Raw genomic sequence first — 27,111 nt, forward strand, 5'->3', positions numbered from 1 at the left:
ATGGGGCCAGTGCAGTCCTGGTACCCGGCTTAATAAAACATATATATATACAGTCCTACAAAAGCAGATATATTTATATAATAACAATATGTGCTGTTAACAATAACCTGCAACATGTATGGAAACATCTCACTGCAAAACTGAGGGGGGGTGTGGGTTATATTCATGTAGAAGACGGGCGACAGTGACCCGGCCACGTGTCATCACGGTGCATTCTGGTAAACTGAACGTGGAACATGGAAAAATAGAGAGTAGGCTCAGAATAAGAACATTTGTTTACACTGCAGGAGTCTGATGAGCTATAAAGCTCTTTTTCACAGATGTCCAGATGGATGGGAAGTGCGCAATGACCAAGCGAAGCTACACGGTAACTCTGACCTGCGCCCTCTGTGGGTCTCCACTGGGCCTCCTGGCGATGCCTCATATCCAGAACGGTGTAAAAAAACAACAGTCGGTGATTTCCCGCTCCGATTAATACTGAAGAAGCGGTGCTCATCCCCTGTTGCTTGAGCATACTTCCCCACGTCGGTCAATGGAGTTGAAGGGGGTGGGGGCTAAGAGCAGTTCAGATGTCCCTCACCACTGAGGTCACCCATACCCCCCCCCACCACTGTCCCATGCGTCACTGACATCAGTGGTAGAGTCGTAATGATGACAATTTATTACCTGGCCGTGCAGGAATGCTCAGGCCGTGGGACGTTAACCGCCGCGTCGCCGCTCCGCCCCACGTCTTGGTGAAGACGGTCAAACGAGTCGCCATGGACTGGCAAGGCGCAGAGGGAGGCCTTCATCCAGCAGCGCAATTACAGATTTGATCAAGGGTACTCTTCAATTCGTGAAACTACGTTCAGCATTAATAATAAAGGTTTTTGGGTTAGATTGCGCAAGTATAGATGTTGTCGTATCTCTCCACCACCGGGCACGGCCAGTAAGGTTTGTCACGTAAACAATGCACCAATTAGTGACTACTACAGCCAACCGGTGCGCATTGGAGAGTAAATCCACGATCAGAATCGTTATTTGTCCTGCAGGAACCTTACGGGCTACGGAAGCTCTTTCTCCACACATTTCCAGTCGAGGTGAGTCAGCAACCAATCACGTGTGCTCAGCCAGGAGCTGCTACACTGCGGGGGAGTGAGGAAGAGCTGCCAATATTCTCTACGTCCCATGGGCAAAAACATCAAATCGCCAACAATGCTTCTTTCCATGTCTGTGGCACACTCTGCTCTGGGAGCTGAGAGGAAAAAAAATATTTTCCTTTCTTCAAAACAACGACAGTTTACGCCCTCACGTAATGGAAAGTTGAGGCATTTAGGTTTTGTTGTTGTGTTGTTTGAAATCCAATAAAGCTGTTGTTTTCACAGGGCTTTCGGATTTCATTGCTTTTGATCGACTGTATTTTTGTTTCCACCTAACTCTTTAAAACTCTTCTGCCAAATGTGTTGCAGATTAATGCCCGTTCTCTCGTACGGCATACCACTGGCTCATACCATAAATTTTATGAAAACGTTCTGGTAACAGTGATGCACCGATATCTGTGCGGCAAATTGTGCATTAAACACAACTGCGATGATGATGATGATGAGGACGAAGGTCATTGTTGTGAGCGCACCGAAGCAGCACCTGCTGCGATTTTGGCCTTAAACGGATGACGTTAGGTGCCCTGACAATTTTCACATGAAAGGAAGTTGTAAAGCGGAGCGAACCGATGCCCGACACACACGTTATTACGTGGCGCACAAAAAAATTAATCATCCGCTTATTCTGGGCCCAGCTTGGAAGGCTGCGATTGATTAATTGGAGAACTTATACTTGGGTACGTGTGCGGCGAAACAATTGGTGTGCAACATGAATTGGCAATCGTCATTAACCTGCCTCTATTCCTCCCTTAAAACAACCCCCATCTCTTCTCGCCTAGCCCATCATTATCATCGTCATCATCGTCATCCTGCTGCTGCAACTCCCTGCCACTGCCCCGCAGCTACAACCACACCTACAACAGCTCCTATCACTACCCCTATCACTACCCATAACCCCTATCACCACCACAACCCCTATCACTACCCCAACCCCAACCCCTATCACTACCCCAACAACTATAACTACCCCTACGCCTATCACTACCTTAACCCCCATCACTACCCCAACCCCTATCACTACCCAAATCCCTATCACTACCCCAACCCCTATCACTATCCCAACCCTTATCACTATCCCAACCCTTATCACTACCCCAACCCCTATCACTACCCCAACCCCTATCACGACCCCTATCACTACCACAACCCCTACCACTACCCCAACCCCTATCACTACCCCAACCCCTATCACGACCCCTATCACTACCACAACCCCTACCACTACCCCAACCCCTATCACTACCCCAACCCCTATCACTACCCCAACCCCTATCACTACCCCAACCCCTATCACTACCCAAATCCCTATCATTACCCCAACAACTATAACTACCCATAACCCCTATCACTACCCCAACCCCTATCACTACCCTAGCCCTATCACTTTCTCTACCACTACCCCAACCACTATCACGGCCCCAACTTGCTTAATTCAAGTAATTTGTCTCAACTCGTATCTGTTACAGGTCTGGAAAGTGCTGCTTGTTGCTGTCCTATTTACACTTGGGGAAAATGGGCCTGTTTGCGCTCAGCAACTTGTAAAACAAAATGGAATGCAAGCGTTAGTTCCTGAAGGATGGCGGCTCCGACGATTGTCACCGTTTGACGAGTTTTGTGATGTTGGCACAAACTTAAGGGCCGGCGTGGCATCCGGGGCGGCGCTGCCGCAATAATTCTGGCGTGGCGGCACGGCGCTCCGGGGAGGAGAGCAGCGGCGCCAACTCCGGTGCCACCGCTCCCTCGTCGTTGACGCGCCGGCAGCGGCGACGTTTGCCCAAACACCCTCCCCTACTCCTGTCACGTGGAAAAAATGTTCAAGGAAAATCGCCAAATTTTCACACGAAGAAACAAGTGACTCACACATATACATAAAAACACAAGGTCTTGAGACTCGACGAGGCTTTGCCTGAACGATGCTCGCGCTACGCTGCGTGCGTTAAGCAGGCGCCCGCAACGGCCTCCGGCCTGCTGCGAACGGCGAGCGAGAGGCTCTATTCAATGTTGCCCTTCGAAGGCCAGTAAACAAAAGAGAGAGACAAGCATTCCATTTGCTGTTGGCAGAGTGCGGCACGCTGAGGCCTCGTGTTGAAGGCACGCTTGCCGAAAGGAATTTCCACGCGTTGTGGGCAAGAGCCTTCACTTGTAAGAGGGGGTGCTACCCCCCCCCCCCTTTAGTTTTTTTTCATAAACCAAATTATCAAGAATATTTGTGTACGCACGGCTCCCTACACTGCTATCCGGACTAATGAAAGGCGGTAGTGCAAGTCTCGTTTCAGCAATTGTATATACCGTGACTAGGAGACTGCAGAGTCACATCCTGCTGTTTAATCAATTACAAAACATTGCTCTTTTCACCGAGGCAGCAAATTTCTAGAAAAGCGACAACAATGCAACTCTCGAGGCTCCTCCTCAAACACAACAACATCGACGCATGGGCCGCACAGGGCGCACACGTTCTGCCCAATCAGCACACCGAGAACCACCCTCCGAGGTCGCCTTCACGCAAAGCCCACCGCTGCAAGGAGTCACGGATTTTGGGCTAAGACGGTCAACTCACGAGCATAACGCAACACCGAAGGCAAAAGGCGGCATTTCCCGTGTAACAAATACACACACGTCGATCGAGCGACCGATTCATCCGCTCGTGGATTCGCAGAGGGCTGCGCCAGCACGTGCTTGTCCCGCGCAAAGTTCGTCGACGGCGCACGAACAGCGAGACGTGCGGTTTTTGTTTCTTCCCCGACATCGGTGCCATTCTCTGGGCACGAGCGACCGGCGACAAAAAAAAAGTTTGCGCGTTTGTTGGAATCGCGTGCCGGTTTGCGGAGAGACAACGGCTGTTTGTGGCCGGCTTAGGCTGAGGGGGGCTCCTTTGTCTGGTGGAAGGAGCTCCGGCTGAATTATTGATGCGCACACGCGTGGGTAGGCTCTCGGCACACAAAACTAAACAGTTATTTTTATTGTAACCAGGTAAGACCCACTACCTGAGCTGTATAAAGCTCTTTTTCAAAAGCGACCTGGCCATCACAAATTAGAGCTCATACCGAGTGGCTTCTGGTGTGGATATTTATGACAGCCAAATTCTCTAAGCGCGTGGTGTTAATCATAAATGTCGAGGGAAAAATCGGAGGACCCGGAGAAAAATCAACACGACCACGGGGAGAGAGAAAGAAAGAGACACGCAAACTCCAAATATACAGGCGTCAGGATCGAACCCACAAACCTTCTGTATACCAGGCGAGGGAGTTAACATCTCGCTACCGTGGCGCAAGCGTTGTGAGCAGAAAGCAATCATCTATGATTCACGTTGTTCATTCCTCACTTATGCTTTTCATCAGTTTTTTTTTATTTCAACGGCGCTATCGGCACACGGCCTATGACCAAATGACTGGAGAAAAGCAGCCGATCTTGAAAGCCAAACAGGGTCGAGACTCGACGGTTCTTGGATGGGCCAACGTCGTGCACGGCCGGTTGCTATAGGCTGCCGAGGAGTTGCATAATGGACAACGGAGGGCAGCAAAACTAAATCTATTGCCATCGTTATCAGTTGCACAATGTGGGAATATCGTTCGCAGGTGCAGAAATGCAGGATGCCCCACCTGTGTCCAGGCATTTCTATGCTGTCTGGCTTCAAGTCGTCCCCTTTCCACGCTGTGGGGAGCTGTGGGACATTCCACGAGGGATCAAATCCACCCACCCAGCCTGACGTCAACCACCACACCATCCCCACCCATCCTGTCCTGCATATACAATGCTCGCTCTCGCTCTCTAAACTTCAATATGCCCAAACGTCCGCTCAATGGGGGAACAAAAACATGTATTTAACGACTCTTAACTACTCTTTGGTTCTTTCGGTAAAGTCACGTAGAAAGAAATAAAATAAAAGAATAGAATACGACGTTTCGATTGCAACACAAGCAACCATCATCAGGTACAAATGAATGAGAACACAAACATAGTCAACTTGGAAATATAATGCAATACAACACAGAGAGTCGGCCAACAAAACAGTCAACACCCCACCTGGTTGATTACGTTCTTCCAAAGATTGCTAAATTTGAGAGAGGGTGTCTGTCTGTGTACTCATTTAAGGCTAAGTCGACCTAGGGGCGTCCAAGGATCGGTTCAGGTAATCGTCACTGGCATGTTGGCCGTGAGCGGGAATCGAACTCGGGTCGGCGGCTTCGTAGCGCAGTGCACCAACCACGACACCCAACGACACACGTGCATACGCCTCCAAAAATAATTTTAAAAAAAAGTTTCCGTTGAAAGCTTTGATCAATGGAAGTTCATTAAAGGTGTAGAAAATTTTGAAAATAACATAAATGTTTTAGCAGGGTTGGACATGGAAATTGCCTGGCTGCACTTGAATTTTTTTTCTGTCGAGCGTTATTAGCGTCGACGCAGCTCCGGAAGAAACAGTGGAGAGGCTTGTCACAGCCCTTGGTTCACTGTCAGCGTGAGGACAGCAACTTTGTTAGAGCAATAAGGCCTGGGCTGTGGCCAAGAAACATGAAACTCTGCATTCAGCCGAAACTTTGAGATGATTCAAAACTAAGTCAACAAGACAAATTAGAGCGGCCAAATCAACGCGTTTCGAAGCTGTAAGTTCACCACCGCCGCCGCCATTATCCTCAGCCATTCTCTATCCACTGCTGGACGAAGACCTCCCCCTCCTGAGCCGTCAGCATCCCTCGCCGGTCCTGCGACACCACGATCCATCCGACTTCCTGCACAGCACACAGACTGATCCCATCGCTCGATCTATCACGGCGGGGCTTATTCGTCCCGGGCACGTTCTCTCCCGCGGCTGCCATTCCGTGACAGGTCTCGCCCACAAGTCTCATCACAACCGCTCTCGAGGTCGGTCCGCTTGCAACGTCGAAGGGAGCAGCGTTCATCCCACAGCGGGTTCTACCGGCCAGCGTCAACAAAGGACACGCACGGCCCGAGCCCGGCCTGGCTTTCGCCAGTTTCAGGGCGGTCATGGAACATAGGCACAGTTTCCAGATCAAAGCCTTACAATACAGCGTGAATTAATATACTGCGCAAATGCGGCCGCGTACGTATGTATGTGAGTGTTGAACTTCTTTTGCGCCGTACATGGCCAACCCCGCTAATGGGGATGTCGGGAGGCCGTAGATAAGGCGGCTGCAGTGAAGTCGAGTGGGGGAGCGACGCAGGCCGCTGAGGGTGCGCCGCTAACACAGATAAGGAGGGGAGAGGAACAGGTCCTGCAGGCAGCCACGCCTCGACGTGAACGCGGGAAACGATCGGCGATATCTCTATATATAGCACCGTAACACCTATTGTGCAAGGCTGCATAAAAGCCCTCTTGCATGCCATCCCTATTACGCTCTCTCTCTGACGCATTCATTGTTGCTTAAGCGTGGGGCAGGCGGGCGGGCGGGCTAGGGCAAAAGCTGCGATAGAAATGTCACAGGGAGATGCCCGAACGCTGGCGCTGGACAGATAAAGGACTTGGTTTTTTTTACATCGCGGGCCGCACTCCGTGCCTTGTTTGCTTTGACTCGACCGGTCAACACCCGAGATGCGGCGACGTTTACAACCTGCCCCTACCGCACAGCATCAATAATTAAACTGACAACTCGCCAACTCTTTTGTCAATCCACTGCTGGATATAGGCCTTCCCCCAGCTCGTGGCCGTCGCTCGCCACGCGAGCCGGCGCGGTTTAATAAACCCGGAGCCCGTGACCGCTTCAGGTGTCACTCGCGCCTGGAATCAACCATGGCCGGAAATGGAAACTCAGGTGGGAAGTTTCATAGCGCGGCGCGCTAACCACCATGGCCACGGCTCCCCCCAACCCAACAACGGCCTGTCAATGACAATGACGACGACGACGAATAATGATTGCTAGGGTGCGTTCCCGTCATGCGACCCGTCAGGTGGTCTCCGGCCACGCGCCACCACCAACCATCATCAGCATCCGCCCCGAGATCAAAGTCCCGTGAGACGCAGGCCCAATAAAGGTGCTCGTGAGCTTCGGCGCACGGCGTTGACACCCCACGCTGTGGCTGACGGCCGCACGGCTCGAGCAGGGGCGGTCGCGTTTCCAGTCGAGGTGGGGACGTGACGACGGAGCGGCAGCCAACGGAGGGAACGCAGCCCGACAAAAATCCGCCAACAGATGCGGAGGGAGCGCGACTGTCCGTTCACTGTAACGCCGAAACCTCACGTGTTTTTATTTGCCGCGGTCATTGTTCTTTGACCAAGGTAACTTTTAAAAGAAATTTGAGAACGATTGCGTTAGGTTCGCCTGGGGGTGGTTTAAAACTGGGTTTGAGCCAGGATTTGCTGGCTGATGACCTGGCACCGTGCTGCCTGAGGCAAGTTACTTGATCAATCCACTATTATTATTGAGCTTGTTTTCCCAGGAAAGCCTCACCCGAGTCTCAAGACTGTTTTTCAAGAGGGTCCTGCCAAGTTTTCACACTCGGGACGATGTTGTTGCTGCTGCTGCGTGGTCCCAGTGGAGAAATTTCCACTAATTTTTAAGCATTGGGATGTTTTAGGCCAATACCAATTACTGTACATTGTATTAGCTATCAGAGGAAACCAGAAGTCGAGGAGAATTTGTATTTATTTTACCAAGTAAGGCCCACTGAGATATTTAGCTCTTTATTCAGAAGCGACCTGGATATCACAGATGATAGCTCAGCAAAGTGGCTTATCATGTGGAAATGTATAGCAGCCAAATACTCTAAAGGCACGTTTCTAAATGTGGAAGGGAAAACCGGAGGATCCGGAGAAAAATCCACGTGACCACGGGCAGAGAGACACACAAACTCCAAATATACAACAGGTGTCAGGGTCGGGATCGAACCCACGACCCCCTGCATACGAGGCGAGGTAGTTAACATCTCGCCTCAGTGGCGCCGTTTGCATACTGAACTGGGGGGGAGGGGGGGGGTGGAGAATACATAAACTGTACAAATGGAGGTGCCCGAGTCGGGAATCGAACCCAGGCCCTTCTTACGATGAGGAATGAGCGTCACCGCCACGTCGCCCTGCCACCCAAAGCTCTGTTAACCGTAACCTTGCCGACGATGGCTGCACCATGGGGCCCTCCAAATGTCTACCGTCAGCAGAGATAATAATGGGGTCTGGCATAGCCTGGGCGCTCTTTGACATCCAATACATTCTCAAGTTATATTGCCAATGCCCAACATCGCTGAAAAGCACTTTGGCAGCGTTCAACACTCTCGTCAAAATTAAAAACACACAAAAAAACGGAAACCTATTGGCCAACGGGCCCTTCTTGACAGCACATAAACAAACGTTGTCCTACCGGTTCTATGCAATGAATAATGGTCATTTCCTGAAGTGTTGCCAGTTATAGATTTTTTTTTCATTTAAAGCAAAGGATGTTGACGAATGTGTTGATTTTTGTTGTTGCTGTCAACTGCGCTTGTGCACCAGCTGCCAACGCAGCAGGTGCACCCATGTATATAAGATTGGCACAGCCGAGGGTAACCATCTGGTATTACCGACAATTACTTTCCCAAACACGCCAAGTAACCAACAACAGTGGGCAGATGTGTACACGGCGGCGCTGCAGGCACTAACGCAACGATGTGGGGGAGATCCGAGGTCTTTTTCCCCTCGCTTGAGGCATGTGCAGCAGCCCACTTGTCGTCAATCGCTGCTCGACGAGGGCCAGAATAAATAGCCGCGATTCTCTCCGCCAAGCCGCTTGCGACACGGCAGCCTCACGGGTCACGGAGAAGGCCGGCCCGGCGGCCGCTGTCAACATTCCTGTGGGGCCTTAACGGAGCAGTAGCAGCAGCATCGGCGGCGCAGTTTGGTATTAACCCACGCTTCCTCTGCCCGGTCCCTGCGCGACTCGCGACGGTAAACGACTGTGGACAGCGGCTCACACGGGACACACAAAGTCCGCTTTGTAAGGCACCCACCACCGCACCCACCCACGGCCGCAGTGACACACGCGCACGCAAAGGTCTCACACACGCAACACGACTTCTTGGTGTTGCAGTAAAACGCGAGTTTGGTTTTAACGGTCACACTTTTCCAAGAAATGTAAAGCTCCTGGCTTGAACGCTTTTGTGAGTATTGACGCACTTTTGGTAGGTTTTGCCAAGTGATCTTTTCCCCACGTTGTCAAGTATTACGATGAATATCCTTCCAGGGGCGGTCTGTGCCGCTGCCTGGGCGCGCGTGCCCCCGTTTAACGCAGAGGCACCCCGGGAGGTACCGCCTACGGGCGCACGGCAATCACGGGAACCGTCTTCGTCGGACACGTGTCTCGGAGCTCCCTCCGTCAGCAGGAAGCGCACGCAGGAGGGCAGCCGACTTTGTCACCCTCCTTCACCAATCGGAGCGCGGAGTTGTGTCTCTTTATGTCAATGCACTGGGATACTTGCGTTGGCGACCACATCGAATGATGCCCCTTCGATTTGACCGTGGGATTCCAACCTCACAATCGTCAAAGGGTCCCGCAGGGCCACGTTGCCCAGGTTGGCATTCGGCAGCGATGAACGCTGCGCGTCTAATTTGTGTACGAACAGACGCGTGGTTTTCACGCCGAATTAACACGACGGCGAGCGCCTCTGGATCAGAAGCAGCGTGGGGTTTTAGGGGCTCAATGTTTGCTATCGCCGACTTGAAGATTTTTTTTAATGCAAAATCCACGCCGAGCGGCCTCGTAATTTGTGTGCACGCACGTGTGCGTGCGTGCGTGTGTTTACACTAATTATAAAAATCCGGGGCACCTTGCGGCCTTTGCAATCCCCATGCCTTGGCGCGACACTGTAAAGGGAATGCCGATTTCCCAGCAAGCCGGCTCATCAATGTGAAGACTGCACTCTGTTTAAAAACCAGACAAATAAGGGGCAGGGGTTGGAGTTGTGCCCTAAAACTCCGGCCATCTGGTGCCCCCCTCCCGCCCATCACCCCCACACCCATCGCCCCTCCCCCAGCCCCGTCCCTCCCTCCCCCATAAATAGAAACTCGGTGCATCCACAAGGGAGGACACCCCCACCCCCCCCCCCCGAAAGGGTTGGGAACCGTTTCCCAAAATACACGCGACTCACAATTATCGACCGAATCCATCTCATTCCGTCCGTCGCGTTCACACTTTACGCATCCCCCCCTGTGGCGCCTATCGCAGTCACCCGAATTGACTAAAAGTAAATGAGAATGTTTGCCACTTGCGTTGGCTTAGGGTGCTTTGACACGTGCCCCCCCAATGATCCAATCGAAATCCCTAATTTCCATCGGATCATTGGGGTTTATTCGTAATAAATCGCCATTTTGCGACCAGCACTGCCACTATGTAGCATATTATTACGTGCCAGGGACTCTCTGAGATGATAGGACAATAGTCTGAGTCCATAATTGGCAATAAGTAACGGCAAAGCAGTTATAAGTGACTCAGAATTGTGCGCATTTGCGTATACAGTACACGACTTCCCTGAAGGTATACCTTCAGCGAGTGCGATGCCGATCACACGTGGAATAGCAAGCAAGGGACAAGTCCTTACTTACTAACAACTATCATGATTCATTGCTGGCGGGGTTGCCCCCCTACCTGAAAATCCTGGCTCTGCCATTGCCCACTGAGCTATAGAACTATTTTTCAGAAGCAGTATCCTGGCTATCACAAATAATAGCTCAACGAAGTGGCTAAACGTGTGGAAAGTTATGGCAGCCAAATACTCTAAACGCATTTTTCTAAACGTGGACGGAAAAACCGGAGGGCCCGGAGAAAAATCCACATGACCACACGGAAAAGAGAGACATGCGGACTGCAAATATAGAGCAGGTGTCATGGTTGAGATCGAACCCACATCCTCCTGTATACCAGGAGAGGGAGTTAACATCTTGCCACCATGGCACCCCCACCAGAGTACAGCCATACCGTGGGTTTTATTATCAACTAATTGGTGACTAAAACCATCAGAACTTGTCATGGCAGAGGACCCAAATCACAGTTGCAAAGGTTGTGGATTCACATCCCGGTTGGGGGTAACTCAGTCCTTGCTCCCTCGAGGGTCGGTAACATTACAACCAATTTGTAATAAGTCAACAGTGGTTACGCTGCAGAGTCGACCCGCTTCCCGCTGCACCAATGTGGGGATTCACTGTTTCGGGGGCTGTGTCAAACGATATCGACATCACCCACGCTCGCCGAGAACGAATGAACGTCGGCACTGGCTGACACACCGTATCATCGTCATCATCATTACGATGACGAGAAACTCGGAGGCGACAAAGGCCACGTTGCGCCCACCGCAGCGTCCACGCGGTCGCAGTGTTGCAAGGAGGAGGCCTCCTGCAAGGCCAGGCCGGCGTCGCAGCAGAACCCACGGAGCCCCGACAGAGTCCCTCGGCCGGATGGCCGCACGGTGCCGCGACGGAGACGGTCGAAATCCGCTCTTCGCCCCGATGGATACGGATAAGGCGCAACGTGGCCAAACGGACGGGTACATCTTTGAACGTGACCGACGGATGTTCGATTCCCTCTCACGGCCAACACCAGTGACGAATATCTGAACCGTTCCATGAGCCTTTTCCCCTCGGTCAACTCAGTCTCAAATGAGTACATGGTGCGGTGTGTAAACATCGCCACTGGGGAGACAAAGGCGGCCGGGCGTTGTGTTGGTCACCTACCCCTTCGTGTGCCATCCAGGCTTTCATAGGTCCTACTCGCTAACAGCACCTGCCCCAACAATCTTTGTCTTTGTAACTCCCCAACCGTGAGACACAAGGCCCTGTTCGCAGCAGTTTAACACCGGTGATGCATGGGGGGGGGGGGGGGAAGCAAGATGTGTACACAAATCATCCCAACGTGAGATCGCACCGCGAGTGAACGAGCGCAGAGAGCGTTCACGGTCGCAGTGCTGTTGAGTAAATTCGTGCCGTACCAAAGTGCCATTTATCAGACGTGTGGCTACCGTGAGCGGCTCGCCTTAATGTGGCAAGCGCCAATTGAGGTGTCAACAGAAATGGCACACGTTACCGCGAGCGTCTGCCCCAATGTGCGCTTGCCGTGTAGTTGTGCAAAACAGAAGAGCTTCATTAAGTTACAATTACAATAATGATGAGAATGTATGCGTGGTGAAACCCTGCGATGTTCTTTCCATTGCCTTGCGTTTTCCTGCATCCACCACCCCATTTTTTCTTGTTAGGTTTCCACAAAATCCCTATTGGCACAGGCTACATTTTGCTGCTTACAAGCATCCACCTAACAAACGTCTTTAACCCCGTGCATGAATCCGTTGAAAATTCCTTCCCTGCCACACATTTTCCACCTCTTTCTCGAACTGGGACATTTGTCAAAGCCACGACATCCGCTCCGACGTGGCATGTTGCTGTGCAGCCGTCACGCTCCCCATGTTGTTGCCGCGGTGGTGAGATGTTAACGACCTCGCCTGGTATGCAGGATGTCGTGGGTTCTATCCCGACCCTGACGCCTGTTGTATTTTTGGAGTTTTGTTCTCCCCGTGGTTGTGTGGATTTCTCTCCGGGTGCTCCGTTTTTTCCTCCACATTTAGAATCAACATCACGCGTTTAGAGTATTTAGCTGATAATGATTTCCACGTGATGATAAGCCACTTTTGAAAAAGAGCGACATAGCTCAGTGGGCCTTATCTGGTAAAATTCAAATAGTTTAGTTTCTTAAAAAAAAAGTTTCTCGTTTTGTCGTCCAGCTTCTCTTACTCAAATAATCCTTGAATCTCGACGCGCGTTATGCAAGGTTCTGTCGCTTCAGACGTCTCCAGAAAGTTTCACACTCTTTAGAGCAAATTCTACAATAACCTACATAATCACAGCTTTTAAAACGTTTAGCTTGCATGCGTGCCAATTCAGCGATTCACCGTGTGAAGGGTGGAAAGTAAAAGTGAAGTGTAAGACGCAGTGTGATTTAATTAACCGCCCCATTGGTGGCATGTACTTTAAATAAAGTGGACGGCAATGGTGCAGGTTCACGATGAGTTCAACTTCACGAAGCCGTTCACCCATTCCGAGGTACGTCTCCGGGGGTAATTGTGACCCTTGCAACCGCCTTCTGTGACAACAAAGCAAAGGACACCTTGACTAGCCTGTGTGAAACAGGCCGGGGCACGCACGCTGTCCACGCCGCCACTCTCATTGCAAATTCAAAACCCACATCCTTTTGCTTACCCAGGTGAGACACTGGAGGCCTGCGTGACTGCACGCCGCACTGTGCTGACACAAGGCGATGTGGACAATCGGTTTTACAACACACGGAAGCGAGTTTTCAGACTTGTCGCTTAAAGCTACAAATCGTTGGCCTGTGATGTCACAGCGTCTTTGAGACCCACCTTACAGCCGATGACGAGCTTTGGCTCTTCAACTCAGATATGATCCACGCTATCCGGTCTTAACTGTGGCATCCCGGCTACCCGGCATTGCATCCGTACCTTCGTCAACAGCACAAGACTCCTTCTCAACTCATTTCTATAATGAAATGTGGTTTGCGTTGTTCGTGTTGTTGTTTTCTCTTGCCCACCCTTTCACCCCTCCTTCCATGACCCCAGTATAATAGAGGTGATTGTGTGTGTTCTTGTACAAGACAGTGGTAGCGCAGCGGTCAACACGCTACGCTACGAACCTGGCGACCCAGATTCGATTCCCGCTCAAGGTCAACACCAGTGACAATTATCTGAACCTCCCCTGGGTCGATTCCGTCTCAAATGAGCACCTGGTGTCGGTGTAAACATCGCCACTAGGGAGACAAAGGCGGCCGGGCGTGGTGCTGGCCACCTCCCCCCCCCCCCGTGTGCCGTGTCGGCCTTCATAGGCGCTCGCCAACAGCACTTGCTCTGACAGCCTGTTAAAGGCTATACGGGGGATCTTTGTCTTTGTTCCTGTACGAGTCTGTGCCAGCCTCGTCGTGTGTCGTGGCAGTGGCGACAACAATCCCTGCAACCTGCACTCAGCCGCTCACTTCGAAGCCAAAGGGAGGGACGCGAGACTAGTCCCCGGGCTTCCCCCCAAGTTGACTTTGCCGTACATCGCAATCTGGGCACGGTGTGTAAATAACATCGGGGGCCTCCGCCCTGGAGACAAAAGGTGGCCAAGCGCGATGCTGGCCACAACACCTCTTCGTGTGCCATGCCAACCCTCAAGTAAGGGCTTGCTAACAGCACTTCAACGCCTGCTGCCTGGCGGTACGGCCGTGGTGTATGACCGCAATGCAGAGTCAACTTTATGACAGAGGTTGAGAAACAGTGTTGGCAGCGATGGAGAAACCTTACCGCCCCCTTATCAAAAATAAGTCCTTTGCAGATAGCGCGCCGGGGAGTGGTGCACAAGCAGAAATAACAAACAAAAAACACGCGTCAATAACACTGTGGCCTTGAATTATTGTTACAAAAATATCGAATATGACGTTTTAGGCAATGACCCTTCTAACCAGCCCACCAGTATCTTAATAAAGGGTTAACATCGGACGACTGTCGCTGGACCACTACAAACCATCCCTTTTTCATAATGTAGTCTTTCCATTCACCATCAGCTTAAAAAAATTCCTCCAAGCACAATTCCCCCCCTGCCTTTGCACGAACAGAGGCGTCACTACCAAAACATTATCTTACGTTCGTTTGCAAGACAGTCTTCAGGACGAGGGGTGTTGGTGATGCCCTGTCCGCCCGGGCACGCGCGCCCTACGTCTCTGGAGGAAGGCTGCTATTCCCTCATATCCAGGCCCTCAGAAAAAAGCAGCGCACGGCCAGCAACTCGACACCTCAAAAACATCACGGATCAGCAGTCTGCGGGGAAGCACGGAAAACATCGACAGAGCGCCTCCCCGGAGAGACCGCATACAGATCAGAGGAAATTAATTACACCGCACGGCGCTGCTGCATCGCTTTATATTTTGTGTTCCCCCACTCATGATTTTGACCCTGTAAAGCCTTCGACAGCAACTCTGCTGCTCATGCTGCAGGGAGGCCACGGAGACTGAGAAAATCGGCGAGTCAGTCGAAGGCCAAAGCCGTTCCCAACCGCGCGGCCCCAAGTCCACTCGAGTTCTACCGAAAGAGAATTTCACGCAACGCTGCAGCGAATGACCTCGTGCCGTCTGGAGAGCGGAGGGTGACCTAATCACAACACGTGTTTATACCGTCCTTTAATTGCCCAGCAAAGCCGAGCCTAGGGACTCTTTTCGCAGGAGGACCCTGCAGGCAAATGCTTGACCTACTTCGTACAGTAAGTGTTTGGCACCCGGAGAAAACCAACACGCAAAAGGGCGGGCGGACACCAAAAAATCCACGTAGGTTTTCGCGGCCAATATCATCCATCCATCATATACGTTTCATGGCTGTCCGCCTGATGATGCTCGTTGTAATTACTGGCGAAACGTCGTATTCAGATTATATCTGTTGTGGATTTGCTCTCCAACACACCGGTGTAGTGCTGTACTAGTAACGAATTGGCCACGTTCTGTTTACGTGCCGAAACTTACTAATTGGCTGTGTCGGGTGGTGGCGGGTTTAACGACACATTTATATTGACGCGATCTAACCCAAAAAATCTCTATTATGGACCAAATAATCCATTGCCATACCGCTAGTGCCGGGACACGTCGCAGTCCAAGCCGACAACACCCCTCCCTATCCCTGGGCAGTCTCCCACTAAGGTGATGACCAGGCCCCAAAGTCTCGCTGAGCTTCCCATGATCTGACAAGATCACAGAATAGCACTTAATAATAAAGAAGTGTATTTGATTTGCCTAGGGAAGGCTTTCCTGAGTCTCAAGACTCTTCTACAAGAGGGCACTGCTCTGGGATGTTTGGCCAATTCCATGCGCGAGTGTTTGGTTAATGGGGAGGAAACAGGAGGACCCCAGAGCCGATGAGTCTCGACAGCTCAAAGAGTGGCATGCTCACGTCTACAATCAGCACACATTGCTTCTCGTACAGTGCCACTGTATTCTAGCGCACTGCAGGGGTTATGCTAAACAGCGCTGTATTAATAAAAAGGCACGCGTGCTCCCAAAGGCCTTCGTTACGACCGCCGTTCTGTCGGATGCCCTACGCAACGTGAAAGGGGCAAAGCAACTTGTTTTGCAAGGAAAGCTCGTTGCGTTTCAGGTCCCGTCCAATGTTCACAATTTTCACCACTACTGCCTTAAAATGATGGTGGTGATGATGATTATTGTTAATTATCATCATCATCATAACATCGCAACTACGCCCGGCCACCAGCAAAGCAAGGGACAAACGCGTGAATAATTGTTGGGTACAATAGAGGTTTTTTGGGGTTAGATCGTGTAAATATATAAATTGTGTCGTTAAAACCCACCACCACCACCCGACACAGCCAACTAGTAAGGGTTGTCACGTAAACAGAACGTGGCCAATTCATCACTAGTACAGCACACCGGTGTGTTGGAGAGCCAAGCCACAACATTTACAATCTGAGTAAATGTTGTGGCTTGGCTCTCCAACACACCGGCGTGCTGTACTGCTGTACTGGTGACGAATTGCCACGTTCTGTTTACGTGACAACCCTTACTAGTTGGCTGTGTCGGGTGGTGGCGGGTTTTAACGACACATTTATATATTTACGCGATCCAACCCAAAAAACCCCTCTATTGTGAATGAATTTGGTCGCGAAAGCCTACGTGTTAAATTGTTGGGTAACAATCAAATGGCGGTCAGTGGCAGAATGTAAAAAACCCCAAAGCAACAGCCTGTTTCTCACAGCCAGATGTATTGAGCATTGACAATGGCACGGCACATGTTTTTGGCTCGACACAAAAGAGCTCGCAGGTTGCTGGGGCCCCATTGCTCGGAGCGGGTTTGCCCTTCTCACAACTCTGTCTGTCTGGGGCGGCCATCCCTTTCCTTGGCGATATAAACAGAATGGCATCTCTGGCCATGCCCAGCAGCTCGCGGGCACAAAAGCATGACAGATGTGGACCAAAGTCCCCCCCCCTGCCCCCCCCCCCCACCTGCGCTCCTCAAATAAATTACGGAATGAGAGATCGCAAGTCGCGGATTGCTTACGATGGACATCTCTGCCATTAAAATAACCCGATGGGTACCGAGCCAACTTTTTTTCACGCGCCTCTCGTGAGTTTTATAGGAGAGCAAAACACGTGGATGTGCCCCCATTTAATTTATCTACACATAGACAGGCAGGCAGATGGTCATGTAAACAAAAACAAAATGCACGATAGGTAAAGCAACAAATAAAAGTTCTCAATTAAAAAGCTAATTCAGCGCAAAGTGATTTAATCAGCTGTCGGAACACGGCAGGAGTCCCGCTCTAGCCGGAGGTGCAAAGGCGCCTTCGAGTGGACATCACTTCTTAAGCCTCGCACGTAAACTCATCGCACGTGCAAGAAGAGCCGCTTTTTCAGTTGTTCATGAAAGCTGCGTGCACACTCTCGTGCCCGTGTTGCACGGAGGCCAACGGCGCAAAAACAAAAACTGAACGAAAGGCGACGGAATTTTTTGTTTAGAAAACGATCGAAGCCGAGACGGTGCGAGAACATCTTGCGCACGATCGAAAAATCGCTCCTCTGAAGCGGGACATCCTATTCAAGCCCCCTCCCTCGCCCTCGGCCCCCCCAGCTATGGAACTAAATGAATGGGAAGCGGCTGGGCGCACCTTGACCCCGTGTCACTGCTGCGTTCGCGTCACAGAAGCGCCGAGCCGGCACGGCCGTCACCTGGGCCGTCACCTGGGCCGTCACGTGCGCACGGTCACAGGTCGTCACGCGCACTCGGCCCACCGCCTTGTCGCAACGACACTAAAGTGAAGCTAATATATTTTTATTTCACCAGGTAAGGCCCGACTGAGCTCTGTAGCTCTTTTTCAGAAGCGACCTGGCTATCACAAACGATAGCCCAACGAAGTGGCTTATCACGTGGACATTTATAGCAGGAAAATATCCTAAATGCACGTCGATTCTAAATGTGGGGGGGGGGGAAATCCGGAAGACACCGAGAAAATTCCACGCGACCACGGGGAGAGAGACACCGCAAACTCCAAATATACAGCAGGTGTCACGGTCGTCGTCAAACTTATGAGCTCCTGTATACCAGGCGACGTCGTTTACAGCTCGCCACCAACGCAGGCGGTGAACTTGTACATAACAGCAGACGGATATGAGCACGATTCATATAAGCACGGTTCTGATAGAAAAAACTGCATCACGTTATGTGCAGGATAACGTGATAAGCCACTTCGTTGAGCTATCATTAGTGGCCAAGTTGCATCTGAAAAAGAGCTATACAGCTCAGTGGACCTTATCTGATAAAATAAAACAATGTTTATTGCTTTAACTTCGAATACAAGCGCAATACTTCCATAGCTGTCAACCCACACAGTTTACCTGTATTCGTGTACAGGGAAATCCAATTTTCAGGTCCATATGGCATGCAGCCGTTTCAACACAGGCAAAAAAAAGTGTTTTTGTCTATTTGTTTGTGTTTCTCCCTTGTGATGGGACTTTGTAGGATGAACGTTGAGATTTATAAGGAGCACGGGGTGACCAATAAGGTCTGAATTGGTTTGTAAAACTGGTAGGCACTGATAAGGGGTTGACAGGTTTGTACTTCAGATATGAACACAGCTTGGCCTATCTCCAAAGGGGTGTGCCTAATTACAGCATCTGCTCAATTTAACCACGAGGGCTTTGGTGGCAAATCATATTCAGGATCAAAGTTATTTTGGGTTATATCGCGTAAATGTTAACGCGTCACCCGACACAGTCAACTTCGGAAGGCTTCTCACGTGAACAGAACGTGCCAATTCGCTACTACCTCAGCACACCCGTCGCGTGTTCAAGAGCAAATGCACAACATTTACAATCGAGCGCGTTCTGTTCACGTGACGAACCTTACCGATTGCCTGCGTCGGGTTGAGGCGGGTTGTACGACACATTGACACTCGCGCGATCTCTAACCCACCGACAACGTGATCGTGAGCGGCGTCTACTGCTCTGCAAGTCGCAGATGGCAACGCGGGGCGACCGACTCGTTCGATGCGCGGCTCAATTCGAGGGCAGTCCAAAAGTCGTGACGGAACCTTGAAGGGGATTTCGGAACCTTGAAGAATTTTTGAACCTTCAGGATTTCGGAACCTTGAAGTATTTCGAAACCTTGAAGAATTTTTGAACCTTCAGGATTTCAAAACTTTGAAGGATTTCGGAACCTTGAAGGTTTCAGAACCTTGAAGAATTCAGAACCTTGAACGATTTCGGAACCTTGAAGGATTTCAGAACATTGAGGATGTCGGAACCTTGAACGATTTCGATACCTTGAACGATATCGGAACCTTTAAGGATTTCAGACCTAGGCCCACGACCTCACTCGAGTCGCTGTACAGCGACGCACGCCTCTGCCATACCTGTACTGCACAGCGGTCTTGCCATTCCACTGCTGGATGACAGGCCTCCCTCATTTTGGCTCAGATGCTGCTACACAGCGCAGCTTGGCCACGGTGGATGAATAATAAATAAATTGTGATGTCTCGCTCCCCGCCCCTAGCAGTGGGGTGAATTTGTCCGGATTCAAGGACGCCGTTCGTTTAAGAATCAGTTATTTTTTGTGTTCTCATTATAACTGCTCTATTTGCACAAAAAAAAAACTCTGTCTCTCATTTGTTTAGAGCCTTGTTTGCTCCGTCAGGCTAAGTGCAATGCCAGAAGATGATGTGTGCATCATTAGTGTGCGATATGCATAAACATGAAACAAATATTGAAATTTTTGTATGCAATAAGTCATCTATAATGAGCCATAACAATCAATATTCATTGATGAACAGATGCATCTTTACACACCCCATATAAACAAGCACGCGCTAATGAAGCGTGGCAGTGTCTATTTCGCAAGGGATGAAGTACAGTACAGAGTATTTGTCATACTCTATCCACTGCTGGATGAAGGCTCCCCCCCCCACGCCATAGCCATGCCTAATGATCCAGTGCTGCTCAAATCCATGTCACTCCTGCACGTGAATTGATCTCATCGCTCCATCTTCGTACTGGTCATTTTCCCCAGAACGGCGTTTTCCTCTCCTTTACCTGCCATTCCATTACCAGTCTCGTCCACGGGCCTCCATCAGCCCCAGTGATGTGTCCTGCCTAAGCCATTTTAATTGTCCATATTGTCAATAACCGTACAAAAAAACTTAAATTGGCAAACGGAATACACATTTCCATGCCAAGAATTCTCAATTAAAATATTAAAAACCGCAGCGTATATTTAAAAGCAAGAAATAATCGCGGCGTTAATACTGTACGCCGTCGTGAACACACTGTGACCTGGTTAGATTTACGTACACGCCGAACATCTGTGCCAATCTATGTCCCAACCGATCCTGACCAGCAACCAGCACTGACCAGTGCAGCAAAGGAGGGTCAAACATTATCCGTGACTGGCAAAATGGCTTTAAGAGGGCCATAATCCATGAGTGGATTGACAAAGAGCTCACTGTATCAGTACAGGTCACAGCATAGACTTTCCCTGGTCCGTCTAATAAGTATACCGGTGTAGATCACAACGACTATGGTCTGCAGAGAGAGGAATAATTGGAAAAAAGCATAATGAGCATCGATTGCAAAACAAATACCACGCGTATTTTAAAATCGATAACGAAACTACGGTTGTACAGGCATGCTCGCTAAATTCCTTGGAAGGCTATCTGCATACTCGGCAGTACATTCACATTTGAATGGGGAGTCTTTTTGAGAGGCAAGCAGTTACACGCTTGGATGCCGGTCAAGTACGCAGTCAGCAGCAATATTATTGGCAAGCTTTTAAAATAGTAGTAGTCGTAATAACAACAACAACAACAAGCACCGCAGTGTGTAGAGGCACCTTCACAGGCACGACACTCATCCTTACCCCAGCACAGTTTGAGTTCACATGATAAGTATTCAGTTTTATTGGTTCTTTCGGTAAAGTAACGTGACTTTACCGAAAAAACCAAGAATATGAATCCCTGCAGTCACGAAAGCTTTAAATCGAAAAAAAAGTATTCAGTTCCCATTGAGATTAAGTCTTACCACTGTTTTGCAGATGTGAATGCTATGGGTTTAAAAAAACTGTTGAAGGCATCGAAGGCATGCGACCGAATACAGCACCCTGCTGTAATACAGCATTTTACTGTTTTAGTTAATATACTTTGGTATTTTCATAACATTAATTCATTACAGATTGTCGCTTTGTAAGGAGCAACGTATTGCTCTATTGCCCCTGGAAATGTTATGTCCATCCAACTGCAGACGTCCGATGACAAAAAAATGCCACGCTCCTAGGTCAGTCACTACAAAGACTTCCCACACAGCTCAGCAACAATGCCAGTGCCCAGGTGTGTATAACGTTTGGGCAAGAATGGCAACAAAGTGCTTTCAAAAATAATGCGTCTTTAATTAGCCTTTTACGCCATACCAGAACGATTACCACGTGGGTAACATTTGTGTGCAAATTGGTGAAAGCTCACACATGCCTGTCAGACACGTGTAAATATAGCCTACGAGGATTCCCCACACACAAAGCACGGGTACCTTTTAAATCGACTGGCTTGCCAGTTGCTCAAAAAATAAAATATTCCCGCATATGCCTTTACAAGAACCTTTAAGTATTCAGAGGTGCTCAGTTACAGCCCTTGGCAAGTTGTGTGCAGGCCCCCAGGCTTCGCAGAGCCGACTCAACACGGGGAGAATCCCTGTGCAGACCGGAAGGAGGGACTTTAGATATCCAGAGAGAGTTACACGCGGAAGGTCAACGGAGCACGGTCACGCAGCACGGTCACGCAGCACGGCTGCACGAAGCGTTGGCTCCTGGGGCCACATGCGGCAATAAGTGGGTCGCTGTGAAGAAGAAAACACGGGAACAGAGGAGGACGGTGTGGTAGCAACAAGAGATGCAGGGAGATAACGCGCATATGAAGAGACACACGGAGAGACACACGTTGCGCAGAAAGACACAGGGTCAAGTATGTAAAGACACAGATAGACAGACAGTTAGAAGACACACACACACGGGGGGGGGGGGGTCACAGAGACAGGAGGTACACGAAGACATTCACATAGACACAGCAGAGAGAGAGAGAAGCAGACACTTCTAGAGAAACACAGAAACAGTGAGACAAAGAGAGATGGACAGGGAGAGTGATGCAGAGATAGTAAGGCGGAAACACACACACACAGACAGACAGAAACACGGACAGAGGCTGACACAGCAGCACATAGAAACCTCTCATCCCACAAAAACACAACCAGGCTTCATCCTCCCGACAACCTCAACTCCGCTATCCATTTCCAGCCCCGAGTACAAAGTCAGGATCTCATAGGGCATCCGACTTTGTACTGAAACGTGCGGTAAATATTAAAACACTACTGTATATAAACATCACCAATATCAAAATATTTTCGTTTTATTTATTGATTATATTGCGGTTACTCTACAGCACCTTCTGTCAATGAAATGTCACAGGTCTGGTCCCTAACCCGAGCAACGCCACACTGGCAGCGAGGTTCGTGCGGATTAAAAAGTGGGCCCAGATGCGCCGTGCTAATCAAAGCTCATCTCCCTCTGGCAGTCGTGAGTCGCCACTGGAAATTCGACGTTCCGATGGCAGGGGCCCATTCCATCCACAGAAAATGACTCGTTGGGGACTTCCCACCGAGTGGCAAAGCCTCGGGCAAGTGGCGATGCCGGTGGTAATGACAGGGTTGAGTCTGCCACAGCTGGGATTCGAATTAGTCACCGCATCAATTGCCAGACCTACTGCTACCAGGCAGGTTGTATTCTGTCCCTACCTTATAGAGCGTAACGCGCGTAACGCCTTTTATCTGTAGCCACGATATCCGGCGCCCTACTCACGTATTGCGACACCAACAGATCTAGGATCTATCTCTTTCTCTGTGGATTGGCACTCATGTTCATCCGTAATTTCGTTGAAAACGTGAATGTCAAATGTACTTTATTGATAATTACGGGTCCCATTACCCATAGTGCCTGTGGATAACAGGGAGGACAATGACAGTGAGATATTAAATTAAGCTTATTAATTATGAACGGATGATGGTGAAGACAACGATGATGACGGTCATGATACGACCAAGATAATTCCCTGAACAGACATCCAAGTAAAGCTGCAACGTTGGGCCATCACTGGTATGTAGTTGGAACCTTTGAACCAACTTTGGATCAAAGTTGGCACAACATTGTTCTAACTTACTAATGTTTACTGGGATTGGAGCATCAACTGAAGCTGTTCCAGTCTTCCTATTAACCGCGCGTTCATCTTGCTTATATGCAAACCACGGATAACTGAATCTCATCTGCCGCTAATGCACCAAAATGTGTGTTCTGTCTGTCTCTCTCTCTCGCAAGACAGACGCATCGTTTCTCGACGACTTCTCATTCGGTGCCAACGAGTTTGCAACTTTGCCTGCGACCGATTTGTGGCGATGCGAAGTGGCAGCGACGGTTCAGCCCACGGCGGAGTTCCTGATGTGTCCGTAGAACTGTGTAGTGCTCCACCGGCTTTTGATTTCGCGATTTAAAACATAACAATGTTGGGGGGGAGGGGGGGGACATTTGACAACGGCGATTACAGCACGGAGTGTAGGTGTGGCTTAGACTGGTATGTAGTGGTGGGGAGGGCACGGAATGTGTTTGCATAGCAGGCTCGCATGCTTATTAATGTCAAGTTTTAACTTGCGGATAATGAAACACTTAACTTAAAAAAAATTAAACCATTAATTTTTGCGGTCAGTATCAACACATGACCTCCCCAAAAAAGAACCCATGGAGAAACGGCCAGACCGAGGCATCTTTTTGGAGTTTGGACTCAACGCACAGGTCAACATGCAAATAAGAAACTTTAACCGCCTGGTTTGCCACTCCACGGTTCGACCCCCCCCTCCACGCTGCCGTCAACTCCACCTTCTTCTAGCCCGCAGTGAGAGGGACAGCCCTCGAACAACGTGGAGAGACAGACAGAGACAGAGGTGTGTGTCGGGAAGGGCCAGGGAAGGGCCAGGGAAGGGCCAGGGAAGGGCCAGGGAAGGGCCAGGGAAGGGTCAAGCGATTACAGACCAACACGGGGTAACGAGGATGCTGGCACCCAAAGCGGGCCAGGTGGATGGGCCAAGTAAACAAACAGGGCAGGTGGGAGGGTGGGGGGCAACAGGTGAGCACACATACAGATAGGTAGTGACGTGTGGGTTATAATGGAAGAGCACACAGGCAGGCAAGCAGATAGGCAGTCAGGCTGACACACAAGCGGGGAGGCAGGCAGGCAGGTAGTCACGTGTGGTCTGTAATGGAAGAACACACACACAGGTAGGTAGGCAATCAGGCTGAGACTCAAGCGGGGAGGCAGGCAGGCAGGAAGTCACGTGTAGTCTGTAATGGAAGAACACACACACAGGTAGGTAGGCAGTCAGGCTGAGACTCAAGCGGGGAGGCAGGCAGGCAGGTAGTCACATGTGGTCTGTAATGGAAGAACACACACAGGTAGGCAGGCAGGAAGTCACGTGTGGTCTGTAATGGTATAGAACAGGCGGCCAGGGAAGAAGGTGATGCATATACAGTAGGTATGTTGAACTTCTTTCGCACCGTACGTAGCTAATCGGAGGTGTGTAGGAGGGAGGGGGGTGTAAGCATCCCTTGAAACGAGGCAGGGCCAGGAGTGTGCACAGAGATAAAGAATCTACCAGCAGGTAGACAGTCGTGATGCTGCATCCAACTAGCACCCTGACTCAAGCATCTTCTTACATGTTCTAAACACCAATTAACAACACGTCACATACACACAACGTGTGGAGTACACACATGGATATCAATGTTCATCATGTGCTCAGAACGTAAAATATTCCTGCACTACTTACAGAATTGCACGCACAATCAGCACTGCAGAATATACCGCACAGAGAGTAAATACAAACATGTACAGGGCGTATGCCTGTACACAAACACGTCATCATTGCAGTGACATCAAGTACACGCAGCACACAAATGACGAAACGCAGAGAACACAGTACACACACACACTCCTGATTAGTATGTATCATACACAGAACATAATGATGTACGTGTACTTAATGTACATGACACACAACCCAGGTACAGAGCACACGGCACACTACTGCGTGCAGTACACACGCACAGTACACACAGTGCACATACACAGTACACACGTACAGTACACACAGTACACATACACAGTACACCACAGTACACACAGTGCACATACACAGTACACACGTACAGTACACACAGTGCACATACACAGTACACACGTACAGTACACACAGTACACACGTACAGTACACACAGTACACATGTACAGTACACAGTGCGCACAGTACACACAGTACACACAGTGCACACAGTACATACGTACAGTACACACATACACATCACACAGTACACACGTACAGTACACACAGCACACGCAGTACACACATCACACAGTACACACGTACAGTACACACAGTACACGCAGTACACACAGTACACGCAGTACACACATCACACAGTACACACGTACAGTACACACATCACACAGTACACACGTGACGCAGACTACATATCACACACAGTACACACATCACACACTGTACACAGTACACACATCACACACTGTACACAGTACACACACATGACACACCACACACATGACACACCACACAGACGACACACCACACACATGACACACCACACACATGACACACCACACATATGACACATCACACAGATTACACATCACACACACAGATGACACACCACACAGATGACACATCACACACACACATGACACACCACACACGACACACCACACAGACGACACACCACACACATGACACACCACACACATGACACATCACACACACAGATGACACACCACACACATGACACATCACACACATGGCACATCACACAGATGACACATCACACACATGACACACCACACACATGACACACCACACACATGACACACATGACACCGCCTCACCTTGCAGTAGAGCTCCGTGGTGGACATCGTCACCGGGGCATGGGGCGACAGCCACGTGCAGAACGCTGCACCACACCTCCACCTCCACTACACTCACCCACACTACACTCACCCACACTACACTCACCCACACTACACTCACCCACACTACACTCACCCACACTACACTCACCCACACTACACTCACCCACACTACACTCACCCACACTACACTCACCCACACTAACCTCCACTACACTAACCTCCACTACACTCACCTCCACTACACTCACCCACACTACACTCACCCACACTACACTCACCCACACTACACTCACCCACACTACACTCACCCACACTACACTCACCCACACTAACCTCCACTGCCCTGCACCACGCTAACCTCCACTACACTCACCCACACTACACTCACCCACACTAACCTCCACTACACTAACCTTCGCCACACTAACCTCCACCACACTAACCTCCACCACACTCACCCACGCTAACCTCCACCACACTCACCCACGCTAACCTCCACCACACTAACCTCCACTACACTCACCCACAGGGTACACCACACTAACTGACACCACACCGACCCACGCTGCTCTGTGCATGCGGCAGCACGGAGCTCCACCGCAGTGCCCTGACCACAACTACCCTCGCTCGCCGCCCGCCTGTGCCAATGAATGGAGCAGCATCAACGCTGCGGCGTCTTCCGCTTTCGCTATTTCACGCCGAACACCGCTTCTTGCTGCTGATGATGATGCTGCTGCTGATGATGACTGTGGGTTTTTTGTGTTTGTTCCGCCGATGATGATTAAGATGACGACGATGAAGCTTAGAACCCCACAAAAAAACCTCTTCCTTATAGGGGGGGGGGGGCGGAGGGGGGTTGAGAGCCACGAGGGTGATGCGGAGCGGGAGGAGGATGAAGGAGGTGGAGAGGAAGGTGGAGGAGGGTGGTGGAGGAGGAAGGTATTGGAGGAGGTGGAG

General features: G+C 50.2%; 1 protein-coding gene across 4 annotated transcripts in view; it reads right to left on the reverse strand.

The window, feature by feature from the left end:
• The window catches only part of MYO5A (myosin VA), a 115,933-nt gene extending 88,822 nt beyond the window's left edge, over nucleotides 1-27,111 (reverse strand). For all 4 annotated transcript variants that reach the window (XM_061553873.1, XM_061553872.1, XM_061553871.1 and 1 more), the window contains exon 1: nucleotides 26,131-27,111. In XM_061553873.1, the coding sequence (XP_061409857.1) occupies nucleotides 26,131-26,157 (27 nt within the window). In that variant the 5' untranslated portion in view covers nucleotides 26,158-27,111. The remainder of the gene's footprint in view (nucleotides 1-26,130) is intronic.

Source organism: Lethenteron reissneri, chromosome 18, assembly GCF_015708825.2.
Source record: "Lethenteron reissneri isolate LAM-NWPU_2019-01 chromosome 18, ASM1570882v1, whole genome shotgun sequence".
NCBI lineage: Eukaryota > Metazoa > Chordata > Hyperoartia > Petromyzontiformes > Petromyzontidae > Lethenteron > Lethenteron reissneri.